Source organism: Dipodomys merriami, unplaced genomic scaffold, assembly GCF_024711535.1.
Source record: "Dipodomys merriami isolate MVZ:Mamm:240054 unplaced genomic scaffold, mDipMer1.0.p SCAF_49, whole genome shotgun sequence".
Taxonomy (NCBI): Eukaryota; Metazoa; Chordata; class Mammalia; order Rodentia; family Heteromyidae; genus Dipodomys; species Dipodomys merriami.
Window position 1 is genome coordinate 8,992,283 of NW_027206057.1, and position 17,084 is coordinate 9,009,366.

Below are 17,084 nucleotides of genomic sequence, written 5' to 3' on the forward strand. Positions count from 1 at the left end.
GAATTCTGATAGCCCATTTGCTGCACATACAGCGTGAGCCCAACTTTCTGTTCCCTGGAAGTTCTAAAACATTCTTTCCTTCCCATAACTGTAACTCATAAATGTTGCTCAACTTCATGTAACACAACCTCAAGTTAGTTGGTCAATTATTAAATAAGCCATACTTAACAAGAGCTGTCTCCTCATTACCCAATTCCAGAAGTCTGAAACCAGTTCTTCGTCCATTAATTTATTCAACAAAGGTTTTCTGAGGTCAGGTGCAGCATCCGTTCTCCCAGTCTAGTGAGAAACTACATGGATGATACCTGAGTGAAATATCATAGCCCGTGTGTGTACAGCTTTCAGAAAGAGCCTCTCAACTGGAGGAGTGACACTGGTTCTGCTGAGTCAAAGTATATCAGTGTTCTCAGAGCCATTTTCCATTTAGCTTTGTAAGAAACCTGGGGACACTTTCAAGGTATCTGAGATATTTCCCTCTCTTCCTTTAAAGTGCAGTGGCTAAAGGAGGACATTCTTAGGAGGATCACAAGGTCTGTCAATAACTATGTGCCTATGATCATATAAAACGATGCTTATTGAAATGAACTCCAAGGAATGGAAACACAAGAGTTTTTTTAAATTGTACTGTTTCAGTACAATTTCTTGTATGTAAGTTGATCTGATTTGGGGAGGAGAAGGAGAAGCACAGAAATGGGGGCGGGGGAGGAAACAAAGGGTGAATTAATTCAGCAGTGATACTCACTAGACACTATGTTGGAAATGAACTATACAACTTTGGGAGAGGGGGTCAGGAGGGAAAATATTGTGAGAAAATGAGGGAGAGGGTGACACTGTTCAAAAGCAAATGTACTCATTACCTGACTTATGTAGCTGTAACCCTTCTGTACATCACCTTTCCAATAAAAATTAAATTAAAAAATGAAGCTCACTGGTGACCCTCCCCACCTACCCTTTGCTCTTAATTTTGGAGTGTGGAAGGCAGAGAGAGCTGGCAGAGTGGGAGGGGGGACTTTTATGAGGCTGCCTTACAGAACAAGGAATTTATATTCCCTCTGTCTCCTGATTCTCATAAGCCACTTGGTGACAGGACAACAATAAATGAGGAAGAATGCTAACCATCTTGGGGTTTGCACATTAACAACTGGTGGTTCTCTTCACCATACTTGATCCCACCACCATCAGAGTCAATAGCACTGGAAGCTGAAGGAAACCACAACTTCAATGCTGAGAGCCCCATATCGTAACAATCAATAGATGACATCCTCACCCAGTAGCAAGTGCTGAAAACCATGCAAAGACTTTTGGAAAGACCAGAAGGGTGGGCCCATGAGTGAATCTTGTAGCAAACAAAGAGCTCTTTAGGACAGCTGAGAGGAAATCCTGACACATCAGTCTCCACAATCACTAGGCCTCCTTTGGTCCCATGTTCCCTCCTGCCTGGGGAATTTGGCTTCATCCCAACAGCAGTGCCTTCATGTGCTATACTGAAAATCAAACAAAGGCACCATTCATCACAGTTTTCAACAACTGGTTTCTTTTCTTAAGTTTGAAAGAAAAACTTGGCAATCGTAATGCTGAGAGTTTTTTAATTTTTTATATATTTTCTTCTTAGTGTCAAAATAAACTGGAAAAGAAAAAAAAAACTGTCCAATGGGAAGCAAAGGAAAATACACAAAATCCTTCAGAGCTCAGCAGGCCACACACTGCCATTGACTGACACCAAACCATGAAATCCTTCACTCTCAAGCTCTCTCAAGCCAGAGAATCTGCTGCCTTCTGCTTCTGTAAGATGTGGCTACTTAGGGAAACTCCCAGTGTTAACTGGGCTGCATATTTACTTTAATCAAAGTGACATTTCCCAGATGGTGTCATCTAGCAAACCTCATCTAAAATGAGGAGTATAAGAGAATTTAGTTGGACATTCCAGGAAAAATTGAATACAGGTGTTCTCCCATTTTACAATAATCTGGTTTGCCAAAATACAAAACTATGGGGCAGATTCATTTATGGCTATGAGCACCTCTCCCCATGGACCAGGAAATTTGTCTGAAGGTGTGAACGCATCAGTGACAACATTGTCTCATTATCAACTGCACAACCCAATACTCCTGGGTGTTAATTCTGAAGCTCAATGTTTTGTAGTTTTCAGGCCCTTCTGCCTAGTCAAAGGAAAGTGAGAAAGTGTTTGAAGCAAGAAGCTGCTCTAAGGTGCTTCTGAAAATTAACCCATAGGAAGGAATTCACTGCATACATACATTGATAAAATATTAAATAATTAGTTCCCTCCATGAAAGCTGAACTGTAATGATGCTATTTAGGAATTAAATACAAGTGATAGGGGCTATAGAAGAAAGGACAGGCATGGTGGAAGAGGTCACCTAACTGGAGTTCTATTTGGAGGAAATGATGTCATTTTCTCTAAAAGCGTTTTCCTAGAAACTAGGCAGCAATAGGTAGATTCACAGAAAGAAAGAACAAAACACTTGACAGGAAGTCTGACCCCAAGTCAGTTACTGAACTTGTCCAAGCCTCAGCTTCTACATTTGCAGTGGGGATAATATTGATCTTAGAGATACTCTATGAAGACTAAGGCAACGCCTGTGTCAAGTACCTAGCAGGTGTTCAGCACAGAGCAGTAGGGGACCTAGGTTCTCTGAAGAAGCCTGAAATGTGTACAATTCCCAGCACTATCTTTTAAGGGAAACTGGACAAACATAGCTATGTAAGTGAATTTAAAATGAGGAAATAAGTCATGACAAACTATACATCTTTAAAAATGGAGAAATACTATCATTAGAGTAGATTCTAAGAAAACAACATAACTACTTCTATCATACTTATCTCCAAGTATTTCCGTTATGCATACTTTTTGATCACCTTTTCAAATGACAATGGTTTGTTATTTTGTCATTTGTCATTTTAAAGGTAATGGAAAGCTAATTTATCCTCTACTTAGCATTGTTGACAGATGGCTGCTTTTAGCTGTTGTTGCTTGAGATACAAGTTTCCTAGTGTGCAACTTCTGACCCAGATGTACCTGTTCTTTATGGTGCTAGATGAGATTTGTTTGCAAAAAAAAAAAAAAAAAAACTCCAACAAAACAAAACAACACAACAAAAAACCCAGGAATGTTGGTCAGGCCTATTTTACTGATTATCATGGAGGAAGGGATAATCAAATGTATTTGTAATTGATTCTGCATACACACATGAATTCTTGCAATGCTGAGCTTCTGTGTGAGGATGAAGCTCATTAAGAGCTGCATCCTTTGCTTCTAAATCTAGAAAGACTTTCCACAGTCTAGGTCCTGGCTCCATACCATTTAAACCTTGTGTTTCCTCCATATCTTCCATACTTCTGGTGGTGTCTGTATGATAACCTTCTGGATCTGCTTTGAGCATCACAACCCTAGATGAGCCAGGAACTGTGCCCAGAAGCTCTTCGTATATTGAAAGGGCTGGCAAGAACTTCACTACACATGGAAGTAACTATAAACCACATAACTATATCCCACCAAATCCTAATTATCATCAACTTAACTTCCCCTTTATCTAAGGCCAAAAATGTCCAGATCCACTCTCAGAACAGCCATATAACTTGCGGGGCCCAGTGCAAAATAGAAATGTGAGTCCCTTCTTTGAAAGTATTAAAATAACACACTATTAACGGCGCCCAGGACAGTGTGTCGTGGGACAGGTTGTGACTCTCTAAAGCTGACCCTGGCTGTTGTAGTACCATGGGTCACAAGACAAAAGTAAAAGATAGAGTTGCAGCAGAAAAGACAACGGCTGCAACAAAGATGTGCCGAGAAGATCTTTCTTTTTGCAGATTTTCCAGAAATGATATAATCGATGAGTATATTACTCTGGCTTGTAACTGCGTTAGATAGGCTTTCAAGTGTTTTCATGCAAGTAGGGTACCAACAGCTGATGTGTCGTTGTTACAATGTAGATTCTTAAAAACACCTGGTAATAAAGTTTTATCTGCAGATATTTTACAGTCCATTCAGCAAAATAAACAATAGATTGATCAAACCCTGTCACCATACAACAGGCCTAAGTAAAAAAACAAACTATAAATTGCATAAAATATAGGAATGTGAATTCTAAGTAAAAGAAATGACCTAGCAACTGCATGGCTAGCCAGCTAGGACTTCTGGAGTGTTGGGTGCACGATCTTGGTGGCACTTTTTCCTCCTTTAAATATTGGTGGAGATCTCTGAGTGCTAGGGCTGACTTGGTTCTTTCAGGACAGTGAGGATGGTTCCTGGAACAAATTTATGACTCATCTCAGGGAAATTCAGCTGGGATATACTTGGGGCTATGGGATTCTTCCTTCCTTCATTCCCTCACTTCATGAGATGGAGTTGTAGGTAGCAGTACAGAAGGTATGGTCCTACAGAGGAGGAACTGAGTCCAGGAGGAAGTCACAAATCTAGAAGCTCCCAGATCTTCTAGATAGGAATAAAATGAGCAATTAATTCAAGATAAAATGATTGTATTAAAGATAGATCTGGAAGAAATTTTTAAATGAATAAAGTACAGGAGTATTAAAGAGAGTCTGAAGTCAAGTGAAGTCTTAGAAATCTGAATGGACCCTTCAATAAAAGTAACAGAGGAGGGGCAGGCCAACAAACTGAACATGCAATAATTTTTAACTAGATCACAACAGAGACAAAAGCTGTTCCAGCTTACGAGAAAAGGCCTGAATTCCAGAGAATGTGGTGCAAAGGCATTGTTCAGGACTGAAGAAGTATAACGCTATAGGACATGGGGTATGGTGGGAGTTTCTGACTCAATTGGCTAAAAGGGTTTGGAGAATTGTGTTACTTTATGGCCAGCAACCCCTGGGATGCTAAGAAAAAAATCACATAATCTGGAACATATTTGCTGGTCAATAAAATACCCCCAAAAAAGTGAGCTTGAGAGGACTTTGTTTTCATTCATTTTGTATTAGCATTTATTAATTGTACAAAAGAATAGGCCCTATTATGAAATTACAGTTAAATGCAAGTGTACTTGGAGCACCTTCCTTTTCTGTCTCTTGTCCCCTCCCTCTGCACGCTTCCTCTCCCAAACAACTCCCCGCCTTCTTTCATGTCTTTTTGAAAATCTGGGTTCCACATATGAGGGAAAAACAAATATTTAATTATCTGAATCTGGCTTTTATTTTGTCAGTTGTGGAACTTGAACTCAGGACCTGGACACTGTCCTTGAGCTTCTTTGTGCTCTACCACATGAGTCACAGCACCACTTTTGGTGTTTTGAGTGGTTAATTGGAGATAAGTCTCACAGGGACTTTTCTGCCTGGATTGGCTTCAAACCATGAACTTCAGATCTCAGCCTCCTGAGTAGCTAGGATTCCTGGTTGAATCTCTTATTTTGCGTAATAAAATGATCTCTAATTCCATCCATTCTCTTGCAAATGACATAACTTCATTCTCTATTGCTGAATAAACTCCACTGTGTAACTAAACCACCTTTTTTTTTTTTTACCCTATCCAATCACCTGTTGATGGGAAACAAGGCTGATTTCTTTTTTGGGTCAGTTGTGGGACTTGAACTCTGGGCTTGGGCACTGTCCCTGCGCTCTTCAGCTCAAGGTGAGTGTTCTACCGCTTGAGCCACAGCACCACTTCGTTTCCTAGTGGTTTATTGGAGATAAGAGTCTCACGGAAACCCCTCTGTACAGTATTTTCACAATTAAAAAAAAGAGTCTCACGGAGTTTCCTGCCTGGCTGGCTTTGAACCGTGATCCTCACATCTCAGCCCCCTGAGTAGCTAGGATTACAGGCGTGAGCCAGCAGTGCTAGCTGATTTTAAAACTTGGAATGAAACCAATTTGATCATGTTATCAGATATTTTAACTGTGTTGTTGAATTCAGTCTGCAATTATTTTATCTATTTGCATCTGAGAAATACACCCTTTATGGTTTGTTTTTTTGTTGTGTCCTTACTTAGTTTTGGTATCACAATAATAATAACTTTATAAGGTGCATTTGGAAGTACTCCTTCCCTTTTCTATCTTTTGGAATCATTTGGGGAGTATTAGTGTTAGTTTTCCTTTGACAGTCTAGAAGCATTTGTCAGTGAATTTTTTTTTCCTTTTGGGGGAGACTTTATTATTGCTTCAATCTCACTGGTCATTATAGATATTTAGGTTGTTTATATTTTCTTGGGTCAATTTTTGAAGGCCATATGTGTCTAGAAATTTATCTATTTCTTATGGATTTTCCAAAACTTATACTTACTGGAGTCTAAATTTTCAAAATACTTGCTGCATTTCAGTTGTATTTATTGTCATATACCTATTTACATCCCAAATTTTATTAATTTGGGTACTCTTTTCTTTTGGTTAGTTTATTGTTGGGGTTGTTAACCTTGTGTATTTATTTGAGCAACCGGTTCTTTGTTTCATTGATCCTTTGTATTGTTCTTTTAGGCTCTATCTTATTCATTTCTACCCACCCAAAACTTTATTTATTTTTTTTTGCCTATTAATTTTGGATTTAATTTGGTGTTGGTTTTCTCAGGCACCACTTGAGAACTACCTTTGCTATACCCAAAGGTTCTTGTATGTTATGTTTTAATTCTCATCTAGTTTTAGGCATTTTTTAAATTCTTTCTTGATTTCTTCGATGCCCTACTGATCATTCAAAGGTATGCTGTTCAATCTCCATGAGTTTATGTGTTTCTGTCGCTTGCCTTGCTATTATTTCCTAATTTTCTTACATAATAACCTGATAAGGTACAAGAAACTATTTCAATTTTATTGTAATTATCAAACTACCTTATGGCCTAAAATATGATTTTAGAGAAAGTATTATGGGCTGCCGAGAAGAATGGGTATCCATTCTATTGCTGTTGATGGAATATTGTATAGTGTGCATTTAATCTAGGTGCAGTTTAACTCTGTAGTTTCTTTACTGATTTTTGTCAGGATGACATAGTTATTGATGAAAGTGGGTCCTGAATTCACCCACTATTATTATACCTGTCCTTTTATGTCCAATACTATTTGTCTTATAAAATTGAGAACATTAACAACTGGTACACACATATATTATATCTTCTCTATTTTGTCATAAATGAGTATGTACTCCTGCTTGCTTTTCAATTGTTTGCTTTGGATATAATTTTCCATCTTTTCTCTTACTCTCTTTTTCTCTCTCTCTTTTCCATGTGAGTGTGTATGCATATGTATGTGTGTGTGTGTGCGTGTGTGTGTGTGTCTGTCTGTCTGGATGTGCTTACAATCACATGCTAGTGCCAGTAAAGAGAGTTTCTCATAGACAGAAAATAGGTAAATTTTGTTTTCTATTCACCCATTCTGTTACTTTTAGAGTTAAGACCACTTACATTTAGAATTATTATTGAAATATATCCTCTTCTCCCTTCTTAAAGTTTTGCTGGCTTACTGACTGAACATTTGAGTCTTTCTTACTTTTCATTTGTTTCATTTGCCACTCATGGGCAGCAAACTTCCATTCCTAGGAGCATGCCTTAGGTGAATTAGGTAGTAGAAGAAAGCAAACAGAGCACTGACTTCTATAGTAGAGGGGGGAGAAGGATGGGGACCCAAAGCCTGGGCCATTTCCCAATTATGTACTATGGTGGGGATGTTTCAGCAGCCCTGGTGTGTTCTTTGTTACTATGTGAGCCCAGCCTCACATAGTACCCATCTCTTCCCCTGCCTAGAGAGCTCTGGATTTTGAAATCTCCAATACCAGCCTGCTATGCAGTAGGAGACACTGACATTGTGGATTTAAGGATAATGAGAACTCTTTCTTTTCTCCTGTGAATAGGACTACAAGTGTTTTGTCACCTGGCTGGCCTGACTTACTTCAGTTTTGGCTTCAGGTTTCCCTCGCCTGTTCCCCACTGTGGGGAGCGAGTGTTGGATCTATGGACTGTTCTCTGCTTTTGTCAATGTAGCCTTTTTATTTCTCTATTCTTTGTAGCTGCCCTGTCATCTTTTTCATGGCTCCTAGTGCTTTTCCTCTCTCTTCTCCCTTGTTATCCTAGTGAATATGTCATTTCTCCTATCTTGCTCTTTTATATTCCTCATATCCTGGCAAAGTATTGGGGTAAATGCCATGAAGGCAGATGAACTACTAAACGTGACTTTGGGATACACAACAAAGGCACTGTATCTCTCAATTACAAAAAAAAAATACTTTATGCTTATTAGAAATGCTGGATTTATCTAACAACAGGCCATTGCTCAACTACATCAATCTCAGTTATTACTTTTCCTGAAGCAATTAGACTACAGGAGCTACAGGTACATAAGTTAGAAAATAATGACTGGCTGTAAATGTGGCTTCTTTGGTAAAAGTTGATAGGTTCTACACAGGAAAGGCTGGAAAAGGTGTTTGGCTGAAGCCTACTACATCTAAAAAGTATCACCTATCTAGTAGATGAAGATGGCTACAAAAGGGACAACTAACTAATATAGGATTAAAAATACTTAAAAATTTCAAGTTGCAGAATTATTTTGGCTTACATTTTAAATGGAAGAAGCTATTACATGCAAAAAAATTCACTGGAAATCTCCATAAAGTAACTATCATGATATTATCCCTTTACTTAAAGTCAACACTCAGTTAAAAGAATAGCAATGTCAAAGACAGAACAAAATTTTGACAATATGAAGACAATGAGATAAGAGAACAAAGTGTAAATGTTGAGGCCAGAGGAAATAGGTTCACACTGAGCATTTTCTGCCTTCTCTGTGCCTTCTATGTTGGTCTCCAGGCTGATTTGTTTTCTTTCTGAGAGGATTCAATATGAGGCCAGTTAAGAAAACAGAAACCAGCAGGTATGATGGTACAGACCTATAATCTCAACTACACAGAAAGAAGAGGCAAGAGGACTGTGAATTCAAAGCCAGCACAGGCAAAGTCAGTAAGATACTCTCTCAGAAGCAAAATAGAAAGCACAGGGCTCACTGCCTGGATCAAGTAGTAGGGCATTCCCTTAGCGTGTATGAAGCCCTGGATTCTATATTCAGTACCATGAGGGTGTGAGGGGGAAACAAAAGGACCACCCTAAATATTTCAAGATACAATACTGAAAACTGGGCAACAGTTGCTACCAAACCTGGGCTCACAGAATTATAGTGACAAGAAGTACTTCCCTCTAAAGTTGAAGAACAAGGGAGGCTTAGGTTCTCAGAGGCTAACCTGACAACTACTGATGAATGGGAATGCCAGAAACAAGAGCAAACTGGAAAGAGCAAGTACCTTGGCCTCTTCAACCTGTAGCTCCTCTGTCTGGCACCTCACATTTCAAAGCCCAATAGAAAACTAGTGAAGAAGAAAAGTGATTGGCAATGTCTTTATATAAAAAACAGGGTCTTAGAAATGTGGGTGTGAAGCTGAGACAAAATCGGTAGACAACACACACTTTAAAGATGTAGAAAGAGCTTTCTTTTTCTTTCATCTTAATCTATATTAAGCCAGTTGGTTGCAGTTGGGGACAAAAGAAATCAGCAGAGTAATCTAAAGGAAGCCCAAGTTCTATCTAAGCTATGCTCCCCAAAACATTTTCTTACACCTTCAAGATGCAGAGTAAGACATTGTTGTTAAGTGTCCTAGCTCATACCTATGAGAAACGGACTGCTGGGAAGCCATGTGCTGACTTGCTTAAAACAATAAGCTTTTCTAAGCCCTAAGGACAACATACTCTGGGAGCATGATCTGGATGCTTATCAAACAAGTTCCTGGGCTGTTCTCTGAAGTTTCTGGGCAAGTACAAACAACAGAGTCAAATAAATGCCTTTAAAAGCAAGGCAGTGGAGCACGTACCCTGTCAGTGAGATCCTCATATTCCCACAGAGTAAACAGTAACATGAGAATATTTATATGAAACAAAACTGTATATCAAGCCTGCTTTGGCTCAGCCAGAGGGAATGATAAATTTCTTGCAGATCTCTCATAGAGTGGTCTTTTGTTGACCACGGACGCCACTTTCAAGACAGTACAAACCAATTACAGAGCAAGGCTTTTCATTATATCAAGGAATGAAAATACTCCTCCCCCCATTTTGTTTTATTTCACAGTTCTGTTTTACTTACTCCCCCTTCCTTTTGTTGAAATAGTTTTAATTTATCATGAGTCAAAGTCCAAATTTAGGTTAGAAACAAATGGTAACTCCCCATCAACATCTACACCCACACATACCAACAAACCTTATGACCCCGATAGTCTAGCTTATTGCTTCCCTTATCCCTCTTTTAGAAAGTCAAAGCTGCAGTTTAAAGCTGGGTAGAATAAAAACACTGAATTGTTGACAAAAGGTAAATTCTATTTGTCCACATGGCTTTGGGCCTGTTCACATTTGGCACAACTCACGGGCAAAGTCAACTAGGAGGAGCTGGTGGAGAAGTGAGCTATGATACCACATACAATTCAATGTTCAGTCTGTGGTAATATTTTTAAAAACTACTAAAGAAATGTTCACACAAAGTTGCTCTGTTTCTAAAGAGGCCAGTCTGAGGAAAGGTTAGTATTCGTATATATTAGTTAATTTTATTACATTTTCTAAATGCAATGGGATCATCCTTCTTAGTTGTTATGGAGATAGCACCGCTACTTCCACCAGCCCACACATGGAAAGAGCTGAAAATACTGTATCCGTCCATGGGGAAATGTTAGAAATTTGCAGCGGTTCAGATTCCGTAAAGAAGCAAGATGGAGCATGTGAGAAGGAGAAGAAAGACAAGGAAAGGAAAAGGTAAAAAGGAATTATTTATAACAGAATAGCAATTTACCTTTTTTTTTTTTTTTTGGTTGGTCCCAGGGCTTGAACTCCAGGCTTGGGCACTGTCCCTGAGCTTCTTTAGCTCAAGGTGAATGCTCTACCACTTGAGCCACAGTGATACATTTGGCTTTTTTGAATAGTTTGTTGGAAATATGAGTCTCATGGAGTTTCCTGCCCAGGATGGCTTCAAACAACACTCCTCAGATCTCAGCCTCCTGAGTAGCTAGGATTACAGACATGAGGTAATTTCTTTAATAGAAAGTGGGGTCGAAGGCCAAATTTTGATAGTGTGAAGTTTGTAGAGCTATTTTATTCATATGCTTATTTTTTATATTTCCTTGACTTTTGTGGGTGGGGTAAATACATGTGTTTTTTTAAAATGTGTTTAACTCATTTTTAAACATATAATTCAGTATCATGAGGCATATTCATATTGTTGTGCAGCAGTCACCACCAGAACCACCATCCATCTCCAGAACATTTTTCTTTTTCTTTTTTATAGTTGATTTCTTTGTTGTTTTCTTTGATTTTGTTGTTACTTGTAAGTTTTTTGTATGTTTTTTATTGTAAAAATGATGTACAGAGGGGTTACAGTTACATGAGCAAGGTAATGAGTACATTTCCTATTGAGCATTGTTGCCTCCTCCTTTGTTTTCCCCCTATCATCCCTTCCCTCCTACCTCCACAACTACCCCCACCACCACCCCCTGAAGTTGTAAAGTTCGTTTTCAACATAGTGTTTTGCATATCTCATTGTTACAATGGATCAACCTGTATCCTTATTTAAGCATTTTGTTTTTTCCCTTCCCCTCCCCAAATTAGAGAAGTGTATACAGAAGATGCAGTGCAGCGACATCAAATACAGGAGTTATACTGTGGGGGAGGAACATACAAAGCAACAAAAAATCACATGGTACATTATAAATATGTTAGAAATAAGCCGGGCGCTGGTGGCTCATGCCTGTAATCCTAGCTACTCAGGAGGCTGAGATCTGAGGATCGCGGTTCAAAGCCAGCCCGGGCAGGAAAGACCGTCAGACTCCTATCTCCAATAAATCACCAGAAAACCGGAAGTGGCGCTGTAGCTCAAGTGGTAGAGCACTAGCCTTGAGCTGAAGAGCTGAGGGACAGCGCCCAGGCCCAGAGTTCAAGACCCACGACCGACAAAAAAAAAAAAAAAAAAAAAAAAAAAAGTTAGAAATAATAGCAAGAAAGAAAAAAGATATTTGTGTCCCTATCTTGGGGTTCATTTTGCTTAACATCACTGAAACATTGTACCATTAAATAGATGTTTGGCTTTAAGTAAGCCTTGCCCAAAGCCAGTAATCTGTAATGCAGTAGTAGAAACCTGGGAGGTTACTTTCAGTAACTGGCATAAAATGAATCAAGGGCATCATATGCTTTTACCTCCTCTTATCTCTTTACGGGAAACTGTAGAGTAGACTGGTAAAGACTATTAACAACTTATTGCGACTTAACCAAAAATAATGTATTCCCCCCAAAACATCCCCTAGCTCTGGTTGGAATTATTTTTCTCATGAGGAATGGAACTCTGGCTACATTGAAGGTAAGTACAAGGTACAAGGACCAGAACCCAAGCCCACCCAAGCATTGCCCAATTGTCTTTCACTGAGACCATGTGGCTGCTGACGAAGTAGATCACTACTCACCATTCATTTCTATGGCTCCTCCTCTCTCAGAGACTGAGAAACAGACCCACAGGGTCTAACAGGACAAACTTTTCCATTTTTACTGAAGTAACCAAAATTCTTTATGTCATAGTTTTAACTTCATCGCAGTTACATGTACAGAGAAAAGACAACTCCCATAGAATTTCAATTTTGCAGACTCAAGAAATAAATATATGTGAAAACATATTAGATCACTGGATCCTATAAATAAACCTGATTTTTATTTTTAATTTCTCAAAAGAAACTTACACGTTCTTTTTAGAGAGGCTCAAAAGTCTTCTCTGTGTTTGATAATTTAAACACGTTTTGTATTAAAGCAGTATCAATGCTAAAGATTTAATAAATTGCCAAAATCAATGAGTAGCTTCCTACACATTTTATTTCATAAAAATTTTCTTTTACTACTCCTTTTTGTTCAAAAGTAGTAGAGTCACTAAATCTTAAAAAATTCTGTTTGGGCTGGGAAGGTGGCTCAGTGGTAGAGCACTTGCCTTGAATGCATGAGGCCCGAGGTTCGATTCCTCAGCACCACATAAACAAAAAGAAAAAAGCCGGAAGTGGCGCTGTGGCTCAAGTGGTAGAGCGCTAGCCTTGAGCTGAAGAGCTGAGGGACAGCGGCCAGGCCCAGAGTTCTGGCCCCACGACCGGACCCAAAAAAAAAAACAAACACAAAAAAACAAACAAAAAAAATTCTGTTTGAATTCCAAGAAAGAGGAATGCTTTCTTGAAATCCTTCCGTAAACCTCCATGTCATCTTCCTATATAAACATAAAAATTAGATAAATCTAGCTTGTGGAATACACCTTAAGTCAAAGGATAAGTTATCTAAAAAGTTGCATGCAAGACAAAAAAAGACAATGATGATTTGAATGGAAATTTTTATTTTTACATTTCTCCCCATTTCTTAGTTGCTTGGTACTTGATTTTTACTCACATCTTAAATAATGATTAATCAAAGAACATTGAGAGTTGAAACAGTGTATGAAAATGAAGAGTTCAGGACAGCCAAAATCAAATCCACATTTATTTTTATTCACAAAAATCAAAGATGATTTGATCTTTCACAGTCACAGTCACCTTATCCATGTATTTCAGAACGGTATCTAATCCACTTAAACATAGAAAAGGCTTGCATGAAATTTTAATGATGACTAAAATCAGTACAAGTGATGATGAACAATTCTACACAAAATAAACATCTGAAAATGCTTCCTCATTCTCTGTTTCCGCTTCTCACCCTCAATAACCAAAATGAATCTTGATAATAACTGATATTTTTGATTAAATTTTCAATGAAGATGCGATCACATGAAAACACCTTCTCGAATCTTCCAGAATTCCCCAATATTTTCCTTTATAGCATATTCAGCACACTTCTTGCACTCTTGGGGAGTAAATCCAACCAATGCTCTCCCTATGGTACCAATTCCCCGATCATTTGCCAGCTTTTTAACTTGAGCTTCTATGTAATGAGGAGACACATAAGTATACTGGTGCCCAAGGACATTGTAAGCCACATACTGAGTGTCTTCTGAGCTCTCTGTAGCTTCATGGTCTTCAAAACTCTCTACATTGCAAGCAATCTCAATTTTCCCTTCATGGGGAAAAGCCATTGCTTGGACACCCTTCAGTCCATGTGGATTTGAGCCTCGAATTGCAGTAGCAATCTCTCTTCCTGCTGACAAGTCATGGGAATCTATGGTAACGTTGCAGTTCATCACATATAGACTGGCACCAACACCTAAATCATTAGAAAAGCATCTTAATCAAGCAGCGTAAAAGCCTTGCATGTAAGCTTCTATTCTTCCACCACTTTTAATCAAAGAAATTTCTTGTATTTTCCCCTAAAATAGTATAAATATTCCTCATGGCCAACTTCAGAATTTCCTAAAAATCTCTTTTGTGTTTTGTAACAGTATTATGCAAGCTACAAGCAGGTGATGTTGGTTTCTACAAGAATTAAAGAGTCCATATATTCCAAAAGGTCATTGGAGAAAAGAAACCACATATAGAATTAAGTATCATCAACAGTAACAGACCTTTTGCTTTCATCCATCTCTAAGGTCAATCTCTTCAGAATATGGAATTCAATGCCAGGGCTACAGGTTTTAGAGACAATGACAAATCATACCTCTATATCCACCTGCTAGACTCCAAACATCTTTTTTTTGTCAGTTGTGGGGCTGGAACTCAGGGCCTGGGCACTGTCCCTGAGCTCATTTGTTCAAGGCTAGCACTTTACCACTTTGAGCCACAGCTCCACTACTAGTTTTTGAGTGGTTAACTGGCAATAAGAGTCTCACAGGACCTTTTTCTGCCCAGGCTGGCTTCAGTGTCAGCCTCAAATTCTCAGATGTGATCTGAGATGGCAGCTTTCTGAGCAGCTAGGATTACAGGCATGAGCCACCGATGCTTGGCTCTCCAAACACCTTTAATCATTGAATTAGACAAACAAACACTAGGCCAAAATGAACCTTAATACCGGTCTTGGTTAGGAAAGGAGGACATTGATATCCTTGAAATTAGGAAGAGTAGTGATGATAGGAGTTTGGCTGGGTTTGAGTATCATGTGTTTACAAACTCCATATCTTTTTTTTTTCACAACTTAATGGAATACCTCTTGCTTTCTTCCTTCCTTTCCTTCCTTCCTTCCTTCCTTCCTTCCTTCCTTCCTTCCTTCCTTCCTTCCTTCCTTCCTTCCTTCCTTCCTTCTTTGCTGAGTTTTGAGTATCATGTGTTTACAAACTTCATATCTTTTTTTTCACAACTTAATGGAATACCTCTTTCTTCCTTCCTTCCTTCCCTCCCTCCCTACCTCCTTCCCTCCCTCCCTCCCTCCTTTTCTCCCTTCCTCCCTTCCATCCTTCCTGCCTTCCTTCCTTCCTTCCTTCCTTCCTTCCTTTCTTCCTTTGTTTTTCTTTCTTTTTTGTCGGTCATGGGGCTTGACTCTGGGCCTGGGTGATGTCCTAAGCTCTTCAGCTCAAGGCTAGTGCTCTACCACTTGAGCCACGGCACCACTTTCAATTTTCTGGTGGTTAATTGTAGATAATTGGAGAGTGTTTAATTGGAGAGTCTCATGACTTTCCTGCCTGGGCTGGCTTTGAACTGCAACCCTCAGATATCAGCTTCCTGAGTAGCTAGGATTATAGGCATGAGCCATCACCAGCACCCAGACACCTCTTTCTTTTATCCTCATCTCCTCCCCACCCACCTCTTTCTTTTATCCTCATCTCCTCCAGAGACTGGGTTTGCCATTGCCAAGCAGAAAGAAGCCTGTTAGTCTAGAGCTCTGGGACAAATGTCCCAATTTTCTTTGCCTCAGGGATAGTGTAGCTCACATTACAGAAATAGCACAGCTTTAATTATAGTTTATATTACAAGATGGACAACTTGGTTAAATTAGCATTGGTATAAAAAGCTTAGGTTAGCAGTTTCCTCCTTGGGGGGAACCTAACATTTCTAAGGGAACCTAACATTTCTAAAAGCAAAGTTGACAAGGGACTAATGGGGTTAAAGGCTGACCTCATCTTCAGCATATGACAATTCCTGAGCTACTGTTTCAGCTCTATGGTATTGCCATTGCTTTTTCTTGCTTCTCTCAAACTTCTTATTCATGCTGTCCATATCCAACAGAGAAGTGCTTTCTTGGTTTTCTTTTTTCTGTACTGGTAGTAGTTTGGGGCTTTGTTGCCTAAACTGACTACTCTCAAATTAATGGATATTTGAAAGTGCACAAAAAGGACATTTCATTCTTTCTGATGGAGGCATAGAATTCCATTGTATATGTTATGTCGAAAATGAACTTTACAACTTTGGCATGGGGGGGGTAAGGGGGTAAGGTGGGGAGATGGGAAGGGATGGGAAGGGGAAACAAAGGAGGAGGCAACAATACTTGATAAGAAATGCATTCACTTGCTCATGTAATTGTAACTCCTCTGTACAGTATTTTCACAATAAAAAAGGGCATTTCATCTTTTTCCTACTCATGTACATACAGAAACATTTCAACTTATGAGGCTTGGCCTCTTTCTACTGGGAATTTTCAAGAACAAATCAGGTTATAATATTTTTCCATAATACTGATTTTATAAAAAGTAAATTTCTTTATAATCTCTCTCTCTCTCTTTCTTTCTCATACACAGATCACCTTAAATATCTTGGAGAATTCCATCAGTTTTAACATTTCACAGACTTTAACTAGAATTTTGTCATTTAAGAACAATATCCAGAGTTGTTATTTTCCTCTTCTTCCAGATAACACTGTGTATAGTGTCATTTAAGATATGATCTATACATTCTCTTCTAACTCAGAAAGTGGTGACATTTATACCATGACTCCAGTGAAGAGCTGGATCACACTGCGGTTTGGCTGAAGAGGATATACACATGGGTACATGGGTTATAGTCAGCACACCTACTGAAAACACAGGTCAAATGTATACAGCTGTATTCTTGTTCTTTGTTATTCCATAGCTCTAATATGCTCAGTCAACAGTCACACTATCACATGTAGTTTATCAGCTTTGGGGACCAAGTCACTTTCAAGTCCACTTTGTGTGGACCAAGAGCTCTTCTTCCACATCATAATGACATGGCTCATTTAATCCCTGCAGTCATGGGATTTCTTCCT

The 17,084-nt window shown here is 38.9% G+C and overlaps 1 protein-coding gene across 6 annotated transcripts in view; it reads right to left on the minus strand.

Moving 5' to 3' along the window:
* Window positions 1–13,449: 13,449 nt before the first annotated feature.
* The window catches only part of Ftcdnl1 (formiminotransferase cyclodeaminase N-terminal like), an 82,706-nt gene continuing 79,071 nt past the window's right edge, over window positions 13,450–17,084 (minus strand). For all 6 annotated transcript variants that reach the window (XM_069995847.1, XM_069995848.1, XM_069995850.1 and 3 more), the window contains one exon: window positions 13,450–14,195. In XM_069995847.1, the coding sequence (XP_069851948.1) occupies window positions 13,759–14,195 (437 nt within the window). In that variant the 3' untranslated portion in view covers window positions 13,450–13,758. The remainder of the gene's footprint in view (window positions 14,196–17,084) is intronic.